At 36.0% G+C, this 18,308-nt stretch overlaps 2 protein-coding genes across 5 annotated transcripts in view; one reads left to right on the top strand and one right to left on the bottom strand.

The window, feature by feature from the left end:
• Nucleotides 1–4,918: 4,918 nt before the first annotated feature.
• FBXO48 (F-box protein 48) lies at nucleotides 4,919–11,282 on the bottom strand. Of its 3 annotated transcripts, none has more exons than XM_081265322.1 (3): nucleotides 11,215–11,282; nucleotides 9,141–9,482; nucleotides 4,919–8,710 (listed from the first exon to the last, which is right to left on the bottom strand). In XM_081265322.1, exons 2-3 carry the CDS (start codon nucleotides 9,444–9,446, stop codon nucleotides 8,549–8,551), a joined length of 468 nt encoding a protein of 155 aa, XP_081121448.1. In that variant the 5' UTR covers nucleotides 9,447–9,482; nucleotides 11,215–11,282; the 3' UTR covers nucleotides 4,919–8,548. The 3 variants fall into 3 exon arrangements, with proteins under 3 accessions (XP_081121448.1, XP_081121449.1, XP_081121450.1); XM_081265323.1 differs by having other exon boundaries at nucleotides 11,219–11,279; XM_081265324.1 differs by lacking the exon at nucleotides 11,215–11,282 and adding an exon at nucleotides 11,119–11,212.
• Nucleotides 11,283–11,533: 251 nt separating this feature from the next.
• Nucleotides 11,534–18,308, top strand: part of APLF (aprataxin and PNKP like factor) — a 98,129-nt gene continuing 91,354 nt past the window's right edge. For both annotated transcript variants that reach the window (XM_081265233.1, XM_081265232.1), the window contains exon 1: nucleotides 11,534–11,842. In XM_081265233.1, coding sequence (XP_081121359.1) covers nucleotides 11,747–11,842 — 96 coding nt within the window. In that variant the 5' untranslated portion in view covers nucleotides 11,534–11,746. The remainder of the gene's footprint in view (nucleotides 11,843–18,308) is intronic.

Below are 18,308 nucleotides of genomic sequence, written 5' to 3'. Positions count from 1 at the left end.
TCGCTCTACCCAATCTAATGTGACACACTTCTTTTTTTTTTTTTCCTCACATCATCATACATGTATTCTGTATAACGATGAGGGTCTCCTTCCATCTTCCGTGTAATTCCCCTTCTCCCTCCCTTTCCCTCCTACCCCTCTTCCCTATTTAGTGGTAATCTTCTTCTCATGCTCTTCCTCCCTACCCCATTTTGAGTCACCCCTTTATATCAGAGAAGACATTCAGCATTTTAAACTCCACTATTCTTGAGACTTGGTTCTATGGTCTGGTTTTTGCTCATCTTATTTTTAATGATTTAGTACTATCTTTGAGCATGCCTGATATTTTTTATAAATTTAATGTATACATTGCATATGGAAAACTAGAGACTCTAGGCCACATCATCTTCTTTGAGAGGATTCACCCTGTCCTCTGCTAGGCAGTGGGTTTTATTTAATCGAATCAAATCAGGAATCCAGTCAAATTGAGGATAGAGCCCTTTGAATGGAGTCCCCTAGGGGTTCTAACTGAAAACCTAGGTTGTTCACTAGATCCCTTTCCTCTACTGGATTTTCAATTGTAATCATTGTGTCTTCAGTATTGTGAGACTGTAAAATCTCTATTTTGTTTCTCATGGGTTTAGCTCTTTAGCTTTCAATCCTGTAGAGACTGAGAACTTAGCAAATGTCTTGGAGGAAACCAGTCATGTGTCAGGTAATGTCTACAAAGTACTTAGCACACAGTTAGCCACAGGAGAGTATCTAGAAAGGGATTATTAAAAAAGAAGCTGTGATTCTATGGACAAAAGTCTCTGAAGTGGAAAAATTTGGTTACTGCCTTAATCCAATGTCAGACTACCATCTCCTATAGTACAATTAGATGTTACATACTTCTTAGGTGATGAAATAAGAAGTATATTATATTGCCTTTGTAGTCTAACTGCTAAATATATATTTACCTGAATCAAATCATGAAGAATCAGATGAATCAGTTACAGAATATTCTATGAGATAATCAACTTCAGTTCTTAAAAAAAATGTTAACATTTCGAAAAACAAAACCAAAGGCAGGAAGATGCTTCTGGTTAAAAGGGATTAATGAGACAAAAACAAAAGAAAACAAACAATAAATCCAACCTAACCCAACCAAAACAAAATAAAAAACTCTACATACATATATAAATCTTGTTTGAATTTGTAAGACATTTTGAGGGCCACTGGTGAACTTAAAATGAACTCTAAATCATATGATATTGACACTAAAACTTTCAGATGTGTAAATGATATTACATACAGAAAACTATATGCAAGAGATGACATGCTGAAGTACTTAGGGGTAAAATATTATCATGCCTACAATTTACTTTCAAATGTTTTAACAAAAATAAATATTAAATAAAACAAATGTAGAAACATGTTAGCAGGGCAGGGGATGTGGCTCAAGCGGTAGCACACTCGCCTGGCATGCGCGAGGCGCTGGGTTCGATCCTCAGCACTACATAAAAATAAAATAAAGATGTTGTGTCCACCGAAAACTATAAAATAAATATTAAAAAATTCTCTCTCTCTCTCTCTCTCTCTCTCTGTCTTTTTTTAAAAAAAGAAACATGTTAGCAGCTGTTATATCTAACAATGGATATCATTACCCAAAGTACATGTATGAAGACACAAATGGTGTGAATATACTTTGTGTACAGAGATATGAAAAACTGTGCTCCATATGTGTAATATGATGGATACTGTTTGTCATATATTTTTACTTTTCTGTGGGTTTAAAATTTTTCAGAACAAAAACTTGTAGGAACATTCTTGACTTTTCCATTTGTTTTTCTTTCTCTTTCTTTTCCTTTTTTTCTTCTTGGTACTGGAGACTGAACCCAGGGGTGTGTTACCATTGAGCTACATTCCCAGACCTTTTTATTTTTTTATTTTGAGACAGGGCCTTGCTAAATTGCTGAGGCTGGCCTCAAACTTGTGATCCTCTGCCTTCCACCTCCTCCAGAGTTGCTGGGGTTATAGGCAGGCCCTACCAGCTTGGCTTTTCCATCTAAATTATTAGATACTCTTAGTTTTTAAATTCATTCAGTAAACATTTATTGGGAACCTACTGTGTATTATATACTCTTACAGGTGCTGAGGAGTGGGAATGAACTAGATTTATAAGATCATTCTCTTTCAGGTTTCTTACCATAAAATAGAGTAAGATGACCCCCACATAAGCATAGTGCTTTGCAGAGAGGAGGCACCCAATAAATTTTGGTTATTATAATTAATTAACTTTGCCCGTTGTTGATTTAATTTTATCCATTTGACATTTCTGGCTTTCCAACTCAAATCCAGATAAAAATACATCATTTCCCATCTTATGTATTTTTCTCAAAATTTTCTGATGTTACTACTCATTTTTGTTAATATTAGAGCATATGACATCTTGGAGAAAAGATGATATAAAATCAAAGCAAAGATGAAATTAAAATGATTAGGAATGTTATATAATTCAAGTTAGGTTTTCAAATATGCAAGTATCCTAAGGTCTAAAGTTTATAAAGATTTTATTGATAATTATGTCCTGGTCTAAGATTGGGTCATAAATTAGAAGAAATTTAAGAAAATTTTCTAACCTAATGAAAGAGGCGGAAAGACCTGTATAATGAAAACTACAGAACACTAAAGAAAGAAATCAAAGAAGACCTTAGAAGATGGAAAGATCTACCTTGCTCTTGGATAGGCAGAATTAATACTGTCAAAATGACCATACTACCAAAAGTACTATACAGATTTAAAGCAATTCCAATCAAAATCCCAATGGCATTCCTCATAAAAATAGAAAAAGCAATCATGAAATTCATCTGGAAAAATAAGAGATCTAGAATAGCTAAAGCAATCCTTAGCAAGAACAGTGAAGCTGGTGGCATCACTATACCAGACCTTAAACTATACTATAGAGCAATAGTTAACAAAAACAGGATGGTATTGGCACTAAATAGACTGGTAGACCAATGGAACAGAATAGAGAACACAGAGACTAACCCCCATAATTACAGTTATCTTATATTAGACAAAGGCGCCAAAAACATACATTGGAGAAAAGATAGCCTCTTCAACAAATAGTGCTAGGAAAACTGGAAATCCATATGCAACAAAATGAAATTAAACCCCTATTTCTCACCATGCACGAAACTCAAAATGGATCAAGGACCTAGGAATTAAACCGGAGACCCTGCATCTAATAGAAGAAAAAGTAGGGCCAAATCTCCATCATGTCAGATTAGGCCCCTACTTCCTTAATAAGACTCCTATAGTGCAAGAAATAAAATTAAGATCAATAAATGGGATGAATTCAAACTAAAAAGCTTCTTCTCAGCAAAAGAAACAATCAATGAGGTGAATAGAGAGCCTACATCTTGGGAGCAAATTTTTACCACTTGCACATCAAATAGAGCACTAACCTCTAGGGTATATAAAGAACTCAAAAAGCTGAACATCAAAAAACACCAAATAATCCAATCAATAAATGGGCCAAGGAACTGAACAGACACTTCTCAGAAGATGATATATAATCAATCAAGTAATATATGAAAAAATGTTCAACATCTCTAGCAATTAGAGAAATGCAAATCAAAACTAAGATTTCATCTTGCTTCAGTCTGAATGGCAATTACCAAGAATGCAAGCAACAATAAGTGTTGGTGAGGATGTGAGGGAAAAGGTACACTCATAGATTGCTGGTGGACTGCAAATTGGTGCAGCCAATATGGAAAGCAGTATGGAGATTCCTTGGAAAACTGGGAATAGAACCATCATTTGATCCAGCTATCCCACTCCTCGGCTTATACCCAAAGGACTTAAAAACAGCATACTACAGGGACATAGCCACATGGATGTTTACAGCTGCACAATTCACAATGGCTAAATTGTGGAACCAGACTAGATACCCTTCAGTAGATGAATGGATAAAGAAAATGTGGTATACACAATGGAATATTATTCAGCAATAAAAGAGAATAAAATCATGGCATTTGCAGGTAAATGGATGAAGTTAGAGAATATATTGCTGAGTGAAGTTAGCCAATCCCAAAAAACCAAATGCCAAATGGTTTCTCTGATATAAGGAGGCTGATTCATAGTGAGGTTAGGAGAGGGAGCATGGGAGGATTAGACGAATTCTAGATAGGGTAAAGGGGTGAGAGGAAAAGGGAATGTGCATGGGGGTAGAAAATACGGTGGAATGATATGGACATCATTACCCTAAGTACATGTATGAAGACACAAATGGTGTGAATATACTTTGTGTACAGAGATATGAAAAATTGTGCTCCATATGTGTAATATGAATTGTAATGCATTCTGCTGTCATAACAAATTAGAATTAAAAAGATAAAATACTGGGCTGGGGTTGTGGCTCAGAGGCAGAGCACTTGCCTCACACATGTGAGGCACTGGGTTCAATCAGCACCACATAAAAACAACAAAATAAAGATATTGTGTGCATGTATGACTAAAATAATATTAAAAAAATAAAATACTGAATCTTTAACTGTAAAAATAAAAAACACTCGAAATTCCTTAACACTCTTTCCAATAATCTTACTTCTTTTACACACTGGGTAAACTTAACACATGACTTTATCTATGAGTACGAGTGCGCCTTCCTTGCATTCTGCTCCACCCACTCACATTCTCAGATGCTAATGGCTTGCTCTGATAAATGCAGGGTTTAAGTCCATAACATACAACTAATCAACAAGTTCCAAAGTTTTCCTTTTGGTATAAACTGTGATCATAGCTTATAACTTATTATACGAATTGTTTTAATGCAATAGTAGTATAAAAACCAAACTAAAGTTTATTCATTTAACTTACAAAGTAATACATAAAATCGATTGAGGTGACCCAGTAACATAAAATAATAAGTGGTACTTTTGAGGCTCAGTTTATTTTCAAGTGTTTACTAAAAAAATAACAAAACACTTCTACTTTTCTCTTACATCTTTATAGAAGAGTAGAACACTTATTCCTTTGGTAGCATTAATATCAAACATCTCCTATGTCTTGAGCATTGTACTTGCAATTCAATGCAATCTTGTCCATTAACAATATAGTAAATTTGTTACTATAACAATGTAGATTTTAAATTACTTACAATAAAGAATTTTATTATTATTTTGAATAGAATTAAAATAAATAAACTATAGAAATAATTTAACAAATCTATGGTGTACTACCATGTGGAATACAAAAGAATAAATTAAAAATGGTCCCCGCCATTAAGAAATTCACAGTCTAAAGAGACAGAAAAAGAAAATATAAAATTTAGTATAGTATGACAGCTTTGAGTGTGGTATAAACAAAGAAGTACAGAAACCTTAAAAGGGTCACTTAATCCAGAATGGTAGTAGGTAGGACAGTTTCCAGGCTAAGGTGATGAGTTCTACAAAAGATTTTGCCAAGAAAAGAATTCATGGAGGATGAAAGGAAGAAGTTTATAGATATATCAAACAGCCTGTGCAAAAGGCAGAAAATCGAGGGAATTTACATGTTCAGAGAACTGCATAGCTTGATGTCATTGAACTGAAAAGTTATAGGATGGAATAGTGATGTGATAAGAGGCTAGATACAGGTCAGACCACATCATTAGAAACTGTACAAACTTTGCCAGGGAATTTTGACCTTTACCTGAATGCATTGAAGTGTTTAAGTTAGGTCATATTATAATTTGGGGACTTAGAAAGATTATACTGGTGAGGAAAGAACTGGAGGCAGGTACACCAGTTAAGAGGTTATTAACGTAATCCCAACTTCAGATAAGGATCAGAATTAAGTAATGAAGCAGAGATAAATATGGAGAAGGATTGAAATGCCTAGGTATTAGGATGATAATATCACTAAACCTTGACTTCTGCTTGAACATGGTGAATGTTGGAGAAGAGTAAAATATGGTAACTACTGAACAAAGCCCATCATTCACTGAGGTCTGGGTTGAAAAACAATTATTTCTGTGAGAGAATGAGTTCTGATTCAGGTGTCTGGAGCCTACCGGGCAGATCTGATCTGTGTCCTGGGTGTGAACATCATCAGCACCAACAATGGCCACAGTTGATGCTGGAGAAGTGGGTGGGATTATCTAGGATGTTCCTTAAGAAACATCAACATGTAGTAAGTAGCAGAAAGAAAGAAAGTCTTTGAAAGAAGACTGAAAAGACTGGTTAAAATAAGCAAAGAAAAATCCAAGAGGTTCTAGCCCCAAACCTAGAAGTTATAAGAACTGAATGTTTATGGGTGTCAAATACTTGAACAACCAAAATGCATTCAATGGATTCATCAATTAAGTCATTTGTAACTTGGATAACAACAGTTTTAATCATGTGGAGTGAAGGTCAGTTTACAGCAGATTGAGCAATGAATGACTGATGAGGAAGTAAGAGTCAAAGAAGTGTTTTCAGGACATAAAATTAGAAGCACTATGGACAAATCAAGGTTTGATATCTTAAAAACATAGACTTAACGTAAACCACAAATATCACCCCCTAGACAAATAGACAAAGGAAATTACATCAGGTAGAAGCTTTTAGTGCAAAGGCTGAAACTCAATTTGTGTTAGTTTAGGTAAGCAGACAGGGAATGACTGAAACCAGGGTCCCAAATGCAAACACACCTCTCCTGTAGCTGTTTCTCTTTCCTGTTGTCTTCATATTCTCTTATGATAATCTGTTTTTGTGTGGCAGGGGACCATTTCAACAGTAAAGAGGAAATGGATTTTCTCCTCTGACTCACGGAAGAGGGTGGTTTGGGTTATGTTTCTATCCCTAGACTCACACAGAGGTAGGGGAGACAGGACACTGTAAATAACAGCATGGGGAAGAAGTGAGAAGGACAATTTCCCTAATTAGGGTGATCTCTATTAATAGAGGAAGGCAATAGATGGTGAAAGGGTTGGGCAAAGACAAGAGTTCACATCCATTACAAAAGATGATACTACTATATGTGTCCATATGCTATTGTACACAGATGCTATTCATAAAATGCTTTAAAGCTTTAATTTTTCCAATAATGTCAAAGTGCTTTCTTATTATCTCTTATTAAATAAAATTAGTAGGGTCTCTTCCTTTCCAATTACATGGGCAGAAGAGAAGACTGCTGGGTCCAGGAATTATGCTCTATGAATAGCATAAGTTGTGGAGAAGACATAGGAAGAGACAGGTTAGCAGTGGCAATCAAAGAATGATTGAACTAATATGCAAATGTTACAGAGAAGTGGTCTTCAGTTCAATGAGGACAAACTGATATTGATCAGAGTTATCCTAGCATACAATAGGACTGTTCTGTCACATAGTGGGGATCCTATAAGAAGTATTTGAACTTGGGTTTGCTGACTGACAGGGTTTGAAGGAGGAAATTATTGTACATCCCTGGAAACTGAACTGCCTGATTTTCAAGGCCTTTTCCAACTCTAAAAAGATAAGTAGAAGATGATCACTTATTTTCTGCTTGATCCAACAATGGCAATTTGTATAGAGTGTATAGGCTTCTTTCTTATAGTTGCCTACTGGTTAAATTCTAGTTTTCTGGATTCTTATTTTTGTGCCATAGAGAACACTTAAAGAAGAAAACCCCACACCAACTAAAATGTTTTGTAAATACTTTTTAACATGGTGGTGACCCGATTCATAATGAACACTATGATGGAATATTATATCATCTGCTCTTGCGAAAAAGAGAAATAAAAGTTGAAATAAAGGTTCTTTGAAAGTTGTAAACTTTAACAAAGTCAAGTGTCAAGGATTCTTTAGGATAATTTATATTTTCTTTTAAATATGGAGAAAACAAAAAGGAGCTGAAAGTCCTTTGTCTTTATACCAATGAATAATACACTAGATGGTGCTCTAAGGCCATCAGAAGTTTTACTAGACTATATATTATATAGCAGTTCTGATGGTATTTGTGCTTTGGAAACTTTCCACACATTTTCAGCCACTGAGAATAATCTCAGGTTTGTAGGAAAGTAATGGAAATCTTAATCTGATGAGCTTTAGCCCTAAAATCAGATTGATTTTAAACTAAACCACAGGTTTAACATTTAACAATTTGATAATTCAATTTGATTCCACTGGAATGGAAAATTTAAAGTTATTGAAATGTGAGTTTATTACTCATTTAAATATATTGCTATTATTTTCATGTAGTCCTCCAACGAGTTTATTTATGTCTATTGTTTAAGTTAGTTTTTCCAAGTTGCTTCCCAAATTTTTGAATTATCATTAAACAGAAAACACAAATACCAATCAAACTCTTATCATTTAAAGTCCTACTAAATACCAACACAAATACATTAAACAATACATTTGAAATCATTCTATCAGTATATTATTTCTTACATAAAATAGTTCATGATTTTTTCACATTACAATAAAAGCAAAAAATATTTTTTACTAAAGTGTAAAACAAAAATACAGTTTTACTTTTAAATGTTAAATATTAAAAAGGTATATAAAAATATCAACAGAACTTTTATAAGTACAGACATTTTGAAATGTCAAAGTCACAAGATCTGACTGTAGTTTTTTTCTACTTATCTTTCCAGTTCTGCTTCTAGAATTTCTCCCCATGTATCTGCATCCATCGGGCACATAATTTTTTCTGGGAGGCTAATGGGAGAACGTATGTTGCTGTATCTGCCACTTAGCCATTCATGTTTTACTTTACTCTTCTGGTAATTCCTCAGAAGTATTACCTGAAAGGGGTAAACCATCGTCGTTCAAAAAGAATGTAGGAAGTGGTTGGTTAGTGAATTTGTTCAAACTAGAGAAGCTGACTCACAGGGCTGAGAATATTAGGTTCTTACATTGATATACACGTTAATACATTCATGTGTTTATGTATATGTGTGTACACAGAGACTGAGTTTACTGGACATTTTGGATAAGGAGACTGAAATGGCTAACAGGAAAGTTCCTGAATTTAGGATTTGAAAATATGAAAGGGTGAATGGGAGATAGTGTGGAGTCAGTGTATTTAGCAGGAAAATAATAATAACTCAACTTTAACTCATTTCCCAAAGTCCTCACACTCTGTGCATTATTCTGCATATGTAATCCTACCATTTCCAAACCCACCACCATAATACTGTCAAAAGCACCGTGAACAGGAAAGGGTAAACTTACCCTCCAGGAATAACCACTTTCTAGGTCGTCATCTATTTCTCTTTGGCACACAGCTCTTACAGTCAAGCAGTGGGGCTTCCATAAAGAGTCACTGTTTCTTATTGTGTAATTCCAGCTCCTACATGTCACAGAAGCTCTGCACAAACTCTGAATGTCCAGCTGACTGAAAATTTTAAAAGTGACTTCCAGAGGCAGCAGTTCAACAAAGTTATTTTGACTCTCGTTTATTGCCTTCTCAGGATCCACAGAGTTCAATTCTATGTCAGAAACTCTCAAATTATTGTTTCTCTTGGAATTTTTCTGCATAGCGTGATGTTTTAATAAATTATCTTCATTTGTAACCTAAAAGACAAAGTTTAAACATATTCAGTCTCTTCAGATAAGACTACAAATCCTACTCAGAATGAGATACCTTTTGGGGTATGATTAAAGAATTTTAACTCTTCTTTACTTAAGCTTCTCAATCTGTAAAATAGGGCCAATGCTGCTTTTCATGTGGTTCACAAAGATTGACAGGGATAATTTATAAAATAGCCTCAAATCTGAATCACACATGGGAGGCACTCAACATTTTGGTTACCTTCTTTATGGAATATTTTTAATAATGGGGTTGTTTCTAAATGTTTTGTTTTGTTTGTTTTTTTGTTTGTTGTTTTGTTCTCAAAGAACACTGTCCAAAAGGGGAAATGATTCTCCATGTCAGACCATATTTATTGAGTTTATAATTACTGAGAGAACACATTCAAGTATTTACTAAAAGTACTTTTAAAAATGAGTATGAGTCAATTCTATCAAACCCAAGTAATAATACTTGTTTGTAAGAACTGATGTCTTGCCATTAAGTTCTTCATCTATAATTTGTGACTTAATCATAAGAAAGATTCTTTTTAGTAATTCATATAAGAATTGTTTTTCTACTTGCACCTAGTGGGTAGGGGCTCAATATGACACAAATACTAATGGAAATGGACCAGAGAATGAGATCCTGGTCATAATGACACAAAGTCTCAAATATTTAATTCAAACTAGTGTTTTAGAGATGACCTCTTAAAGATATCCTACTGGTATAGTTAATTATGAGCTAAGTATAATAGTATCTAAGGCATCAAGCAAGTGAGCAATAACTATAAACAATGTTTATAATTCAGCCAGCTGGATTATGTGACTACAGATTTAAAGGTTCTGAAATTGCTATTCTTGAGCTACCTTCACATATAAAGACAGCTTGTATTTACTTAAAATCAGTTTAGAACGTTTTGAACTTCATTTTAAAATGGGCTTCAGGGTATAGTAGAAGGGGTTCAAGATACAACTGAATGCTTCTTTTAGCTCAGCTAATAGCAATTGTCCTAGTGGCTCCCATACTTTAGGCTGTTTATGATACAAATTACTTATAGTGGTTAGAATTGTAACCCCTAGAACTGTTCAGGCAAGGACTTCGTCTTGAGGTTTTGGGGAAGTGAGAAAACTGACAAAACAAGACGATGAGTCATGAGCAATGAATTTTCGCAATTCTCCCCTCCTACCATCCATACAAACCAAAGCCAAACCACCATGTTTTTGAAAAGAATCTCATATTAGGAGGATGTTACACTGCATTTAAATGTTCTCACTGGGGAATAAAACGCTTCCTCCCATCAGAAGAATTCCACTGGAGGAGGAGGAAGGTTTTTGAAATTGACAGTCGGAAGTGCCTTGACCAGGTTCCTAAAATCTCTCTATGAATCTTTCTTCAAGTTCAGTTTTGACTAGTTGCCTGGAAAACTACTTCTTTTCTGTCTTTCATGAATCAAGCTTTTCAGTTTGGTAGGACGTCGGGCTCAGACTAGCTCTCGGAGAGCCTCCATCCTTCTGGAAACCACGGTCGGGACCTCGGGTCTCATCCCAGTTACCCTCCTGTGTGCTCTGGGTGAGCAGCAGCTGCCTGAAACCCAAGAACACCTGGCACTGACAAATGAACAACTGTCAAAACTGTCACCTCGGTTCCAAGCCACTGAAGGAAGGCTGGGTTTGCGCATGGGTCATGCCCCAGAGCGTGCAGGCCTATAGGTCCGCGAAGGGAAGACCCTCCTACCTACTGGGCCGCGGTGGATTCTCCTCCAGCAATTTAAATCCTCCGGGATTCGAATCCTTCCCCATCGTTCTTCACATCCCGCCCACTCTAGCCCCGCCCTGCCGACTCAAATTCGCACAGGCGCAGAGGCGCGCGCATTGCCTCCTGGGATTGGTAGTTTTTCTATGTCGTCTCAGCTCTTGAATGAAGGCAATGGAGGCGCCAAGGACTACAAGGCCCGGCGTCCTCCAATCCCGGTGGGCGGTGAGAATGGATGGGGGTTTAGGGAAGCCGGGGTTTTTAAATAATATTTCGAAAGACCTGAAGGGGGAATCCCTGATTGCGTCACTCGTTCGGGTGGAGGGCGGGACTCCGGAAGTGGCGCTGGGGCCCCTGCCCCTCAAGGAGTGAGCTCTCCCGAGCTGAGTCTTTGCTCCCCCTCCCCCTCCCCCTCTGTTTTCCAGGGGCCTGGGCATGCCCCGCGCGTGTCTGTGGAAGGCGGAAACGGCTGCAGGGGCCCGTGTTCTTGCGAAGGGACCTAACTAAGCCCGCCATGTCTGGGGGCTTCGAGCTGCAGCCGCTGGACGGCGGCCCCCGGGTGGCCCTGGCGCCCGGGGAGACGGTGATCGGTCGCGGGCCGCTGCTGGGAGTAAGTGTGGGCGGGGGCTTGGCGGACCTGGAGAGCCTTGTGAGGTTTTTGCTGGCTCTTGAGGCCTTAAGTCCTGGCTCCATTCCTCACAAGTCCTGCCTGACTGGATTTTGGAAGTTTGAGGCAACATGTTTTTCAGTCAACTCACAAAAGCACGGAGTGTATTAACCCTCATTATCATTTTATCCAGGGAGTTGGCAAACTAGGACTGTGAGTTGTTGTATCGACCCATGAATTAAGAATACTTTTTCAGTTTAAAAATGTGAAATTGGCGAATAGTTACTCCAAGGGTTGAGGATATTGTATCTTGGCTTGCAAAGCCTAAAATACTTACAGTAGAATCTGGCCCTAAAAAGGTTTGTCAACAGTGAAATTATCTCACCTGAGTTAATCTCTTTTCAGCTCTAGCTTTGTGGGTCTTTCTTTTATTATAATAACTTTTTTTTTAAAGTAATCTCAATAGCTAATTCTTAAGTAGTATGTGTAGTGTTCCAGCCATTGACCTACAGAAACTTTATTTTTAATTTTTTAAATTGATACTGGAGATTGAACCCAGCGGTGTGTAACCACTGAGCCACATCCCCAGCCCTTTTCTGTTTTTTTAATATTGAAACAGGGTCTCACTAAATTGCTTAGGGACTCACTAAGTTGCGGAAGCTGACTTTAAACTTATGATCCTCCTGAGTCACTGGGATTACAGGATTGTGCCACCATGCCCGACTAGGAGACTTTATATATACCATTCGATTTAATCCTTTCAAGACCCTGTGAATCAGGTGGTTTTATTATCTTTATTACGAAATTTGAACAATACATTGGTTATTTAAAGGTGATACATATTGCCACTAAGATATATGTTTATTCTCTTTGTTACAATAAAGAGAAAAGCTTCAAATTACATTATGGAATTCTATAAATGCCTTCCTGAGCACATATCGGCCCCCTCCCCGCCTGCATCCAACACTTCTTGTGTATTGCCCAGTTTGTGTAGAGCATTTTGCAGACCTTAGTACTGCTGGGGCAAACAAAGCTAAGTGGGGCATGGGTCCCTGCCTTGTAGGAGTTCTCTCTTGTATTGATATGTGGCAGCCAATACCAGCGAGTAAGGAATGTTGACTATTACCCTGGTTAACTTACAGTGTCTTAATGGACCACTGGTTACTTACAGCTCCTCTGGGAAAAAAAGGTTGTCTTGTGGAAGTTGGTTCCAACGGGGTGTGTGTGTGTGTGTAATTGTAGTAAGGTTATTGAGTTCAGTACTATATATTTTTCCTGGGCAAGTAATTATTTAAATGTTACATAACACCTTGTTACTTTTCAACATAGTGTGTTAGCCTATTAAACATTTGAAGGTGGGACCTAGGAGTGTTTTTTGGCTTTGCTTGTTTCTTTTAAATATCAAGGTTAGAAACTCAATGTAGTATGTGCTTTTAGTAATCATATGTCTGGACTAACAAGTTTTTACCTTGCTTAAGGAGTTGTGTCACCAATACAGAGTACTGTGGGACTGGTTAAAAGATGGATGGATTTTTGGCTTGTGTTTTATAAATATGGCAACAGGCTGCAGACCCTGGCACATTATACATGATCTCTTTATTTTTGTATCTCAGCTTCTTACTTTTTCTTGCCTTCAAAAAGAGTCCCAGTGTGATACAGAATGTAAAAAGAATATCTTTGAATTTTGAAGTGAATTTGAACATTGTAAAGAAGCAGTGCTACCAATTACTAAAGTTTAAGTAGCAACATTTATAATAATTATGTGTTAATTAGTTTTGCTGTTGTATTGATTAATAATTTGCTAAATTCAGAAAATAGTTGATAAGTATATAAGAAGGAGTGTAGAAACAAAAAGAAGGTGAAATAAATCATTGCTGTCAAGAAATTTCTAGGTTAGAGGTATGATACATAAGCAGATAGATAAGTGGGGTAAATCCTTAAATGGGGACTGGAGCCAAGCATGCATTTTAAGTGAGTAAAGTGGGAAGAGTAAGAAAAGCAATATAGGAACAATAATAAATGATAACACCTTGCCTCAGGGTTGAGGCCACAAAGAGAGGGATCTCATTGTAGTTCCTGCTTTTTGCCCCAATCTGGTTATAGTGTGATATTGTTTTTACAGAGTAGTAAGCCATCTGGATTTTAGATATTATCCCCCCTAATTTTAAAAAGATCACCTTTAATTAATTTTTTTCAACACCATGAATCAAACAGAATTATATTATTCGGTACAGAGAAGTATAGAAGATGCTTGTGGTTAAGATGAAGGATCAGGGTAAGCTTCCTGAACTCAGTGACATACTGAGTTGGACTTTGAAGTGTTAGAACAGTTGTAATTTGGTGTGTAGGAAGTGGTGGTAGGGATGGAAGGGCCCATCAGCCTGACTGAATATATGAGTTAAGGCTCTAAGATTTGAAAGTGTATGGCATATTGGATAATTGAGTAAATACTGACTAGACTCTCAGTATGTCAATGATTCTGTTTAACAAACATTACTTTTTTAAAATATTAGTTTTAGAAAAGAACTTTTAAAAATTTTTTTAGTTGTAGGTGGACACGATATCTTTATTTCATTTTTATGTGGTTCTGCTGAGGATTGAACCCAGTGCCTCGTGTGTACCAGTCCAGTGCACCCTACCACTGAGCCCCAGCCCCAGTTCTTAGAAAATAACTTTTTATTGAATAGTTTTAGGTTCACAACAAAACTGAATAAAAAGTACAGAATTCTCATATGGTCCCCCATCCTTTCCCTGCTATCAACAATCTCACACCAATGTGGTACATATTACAGTTGTTCAATCTACATTGACACACCAGCATCTCCCAAAGTGCATAGTGTGCACTAGGATTTACTCTTGAGATTGTGTATTCAATGGGTTCTGACTAACGTGTAATGACATGTATTCATAATTGCAGTAATGTGCAGAAGAGTTGCAGTGCCCTAAAAATCCTCTGTGTTTCTGCCTATTTATTCCTCCTTCCCCTGAACTCCTGGCATCCACTGAACTTTCTACTGCCTCTACTACAGTTTTGCTTTTTCTTGAATGTCATATTGTTAGAATTGTATAGTATGTAGCTTTTTCAGATTTCACTTAATTATATGTATTTGTTTCCTCCATGTCTTTTTCAAAGCTTGATGACTCATTTCTTTTGAATAATGAATTATATTTTATTGTTTGAATGTATTACAGTTTATTCCTTCGCCTACCAAAGGACATCTTGGTTGCTTCTGAATTTTGCAATTAGGGATAAACCTGATATAAACATCCATGTAGAAGTTTTTGTATGTCATGTTTTTAATTTATTTGGGTAGATACTAAAGAGCACAATTGCTAGATTATGTTGCAGGAGTGTATTAAGTTTTGTAAGGAATTGCTGAACTGTCTTTGTAAACTGGCTGTGTTGTTTGCATTCTTACCAGCAAAGAATGAGAGTTTCTATTGTTCCAGGTGTTTATGTTTTGGCCATTCTAACAGATGTATAAGGAATTGCTTTGTATAACATCAGTGACTCCAAATCTTCCCTTCCTGTTTCCTACTCACCTGGAATGTACTATCTGCTCACATGTCTCTATACTTTCGTATGAATTTCTTTCTCTGGAAGTGTGATTTTGTAGATAGTGTCTTATGTCTGTATTTTTTAAAATTCTGAAGGTGATTCTGTTGCAAAGCTAGAGTTGAAAACTACTTCTAGACATGCTAAATAAAATGATTGACACAAATCTTTAAGAGGTCTCTGCTGAATTGAATTGAATAAGAAAAGTAATGTAACTTTTCAGAAGCATACATTTTCCTAAGCTCCAAGTGGGGATTTAAATCCAATTTTATCTTCCTAAGCTCTACTTATGTTTTCACTTACTATCACAATGTATTAATGATGAGGATGATGTTCTTATACTTGTATGGCATTCACTATGCAGGTAGCATCGTAAGGTAAATAGGTTGGGTGAGTAGAAATTTAATGATATCAAGTCAGGCAGTTCTATTATATTGGCTAACAATTCAACAAGCTTGAAATAGTGTATCTCAAAAAGCATTGGATTTTAGTTTTTAAAATCAAAATTATCCACATTTGGTCACTGTTATGGATAAAATAATTGTTTATGAATTAGCCTGATAGTCTGCCATTTACACCATTATTCTTATGGGAAAGTACGTTCACAAGTCCAAAGAATATTTCACATCTAGTATATTAGTAACCTTTCAAGAGAGCTTGTTAACACCTTTGAATCTTTTTATGGAAAGCTTCAGGCCAAAATTGAGTCCATTTCTTTAAACTTTCCCTATCTTAACATCTTAAGATGTTATCTTAAATCGGGCTTTGGTACATTGTAAGAACAGTAATGTTAAACATAATCAACTAACTTGCTCTGCTGTGGAATAAGACCAACTTCTCATCAAATGTTATGGTAGAGTCTCAGTGGTAATGACTGAACTCTGGAGTGCATGCTGGGACTGACGCTGGGCAGCTCCATATATAAGAACATTGATTGGTATATAGAAAGACTTTTTTTGCAATAATTGGTCTGCATTCAATTTCAGTCTTAATTTTGCAGTTTTATCGCTGGAGACACAATAAACGCGAAAGTATTGAGAAAACATCTTATGAAAATTATGCCTAAAATAGATCCCATATTTCTCCCTTAGTTTATGAATTTTCCCATAATACTGGTTCAAATTTGATTTTAAATGATTTTTAGTTTACTATAAAAATTTGAATTTGCCTATTGTTAAATTTGTCTATTGTGGATAGATTAAACTAGATACCCTTAATTATAAAGTATTGTATAATATAATTTTTATTATCTTAGTCCTTAGTATATCATATGGATCATACTGAAAAGAAACATATCTTGTCTATTTGGCTGTACTTATGTGTATAGGAACCATGCTAAATGGTAATGTTAGCTATTGGAATGGGCTTCTTTTGCTCAATTCAAGATAGAAATAAAAAATGCAAAGTATAGCTTTTTTTGTACCAAGCTCATTTTGATGTAAGCTCTTGGTATTAACACCTCCCTGCTCTTAGTGTTACATACAGGCCCATCCTGGGGTTCTTTTGCTTAGCTTGAGATAGAAACCATGAAGAGGCAAACATGAACATGGCTTTGCTGGTGCTTATGCTCCATCACAAAGAAGACTGTGTCCCCAAACTGCTTGCTGAGAATATTAGCAGAAAAGTTTATATAGACAAAGAAAAAAGAAAAAATACCGGCTTACACAAGCTAATAGCTGTTACACACAGTTACAGGATTTCTTTACACATCTAGTCAGTTCTTTGTTGGCTGCACCAGGGCTTGCACATGAACATGGCGATCAATGAGTGTGCCTTGGATTTGTCTGCACTTGCTTCACAAAAGATGATATAGGTGCTTTCTACTGCTGCCCCAGGAAGATCAGATATTGGTCAAATTAAGGCATATTGTACATGTAGGGCTGCTGGAAAGCTTTGGGAAGAAGTTAGCAGCTTGTGAACTTGGTCTGTTGTGGAAACAATTCTTGGATTCAGGGCTCTCCTTTCCCTGTCTCGGGAAATTGAAATCATGAAATATTTTTGCTTATGGTTTTTAGAAATTTTTCTAGGAAAATATTATAAGAAAAATGAATTGATGTTGGTTTTTTCGGTAAATATTATATTTATTTTTCAGTAAATATTATATAAAAAGAAATGAAAGTTACCATTGTGTTCTATTTCAGAATCCAGTAGTTTTCTGATTTTACTCCATCTAGGTTTGATTTTACTTTGAGAATTTTGAGATCAGTAGTTAAAACAGGTCAGAGATGTGATTCTGAATACTTAGGCATTTCTGTTAGTAGTATAAGAAAAATCTCCATTTTGTTTGACTTCATAAATGCTAAAAATAAATATTTGGCAACAACCAAATCACAATTCAATTTTTATGTTTTCATATTTTTATCTTTTCTTCTGGCAGCATGTTTACATCTTAATAATAGAAAAAGAACTTGTACAAATACTATAATGAATAAAACATTCAATTCAAAACCAGGAAACAAAGGTCAGGTATCCATATGGTATCAATATTTTGTATTGATACAAAAGTGATATAAGAACAGAGAGCCTTGAATATGTTATTAGATATCTAGATCATTATAACAGTTGTTAGAGTAATGTGTATTAATCACAATTGCTTTTGACTGCAAGTACCAGAGATGTGAGAAACAGAATTTAAGCAAACAAGATTGATTTTTCTTCTGTAATATATATGAGTGTATACATACTTAAAATTTTTTTTTGTAGTTGTGTATGGACAGCATGCATTTATTTTATTTGTACGCGGTGCTGAGGATTGAACCCAGTGCCTCACACATGATTGGCAAGCACTCTGTCACTGAACTATAGCCACAGCTCTGCATATATGATTTTATTTCTTCTGAACACAGTTGAAAGTACATTGCATACATGGTGGCACTTAATTGCTAAATACATCAACCTGTATCACTTAAGAAT

This window comes from Spermophilus citellus, assembly GCF_964194105.1.
Source record: "Spermophilus citellus genome assembly, chromosome: 13".
NCBI lineage: Eukaryota > Metazoa > Chordata > Mammalia > Rodentia > Sciuridae > Spermophilus > Spermophilus citellus.
Note: the sequence above shows the minus strand (reverse complement) of the source record. Positions and strands in the feature narration are given on the sequence as shown.

Excerpts from the sequence above, each read along its gene's own strand:
- FBXO48 (XM_081265322.1), bottom strand. The coding sequence starts at position 9,446 with ATGCAGAAAAATTCCAAGAGAAACAATAATTTGAGAGTTTCTGACATA. Across the intron at positions 8,711-9,140 it reads AAAGTGGTTATTCCTGGAGG|GTAATACTTCTGAGGAATTA; the intron begins GTAAGTTTACCC and ends TACCCCTTTCAG.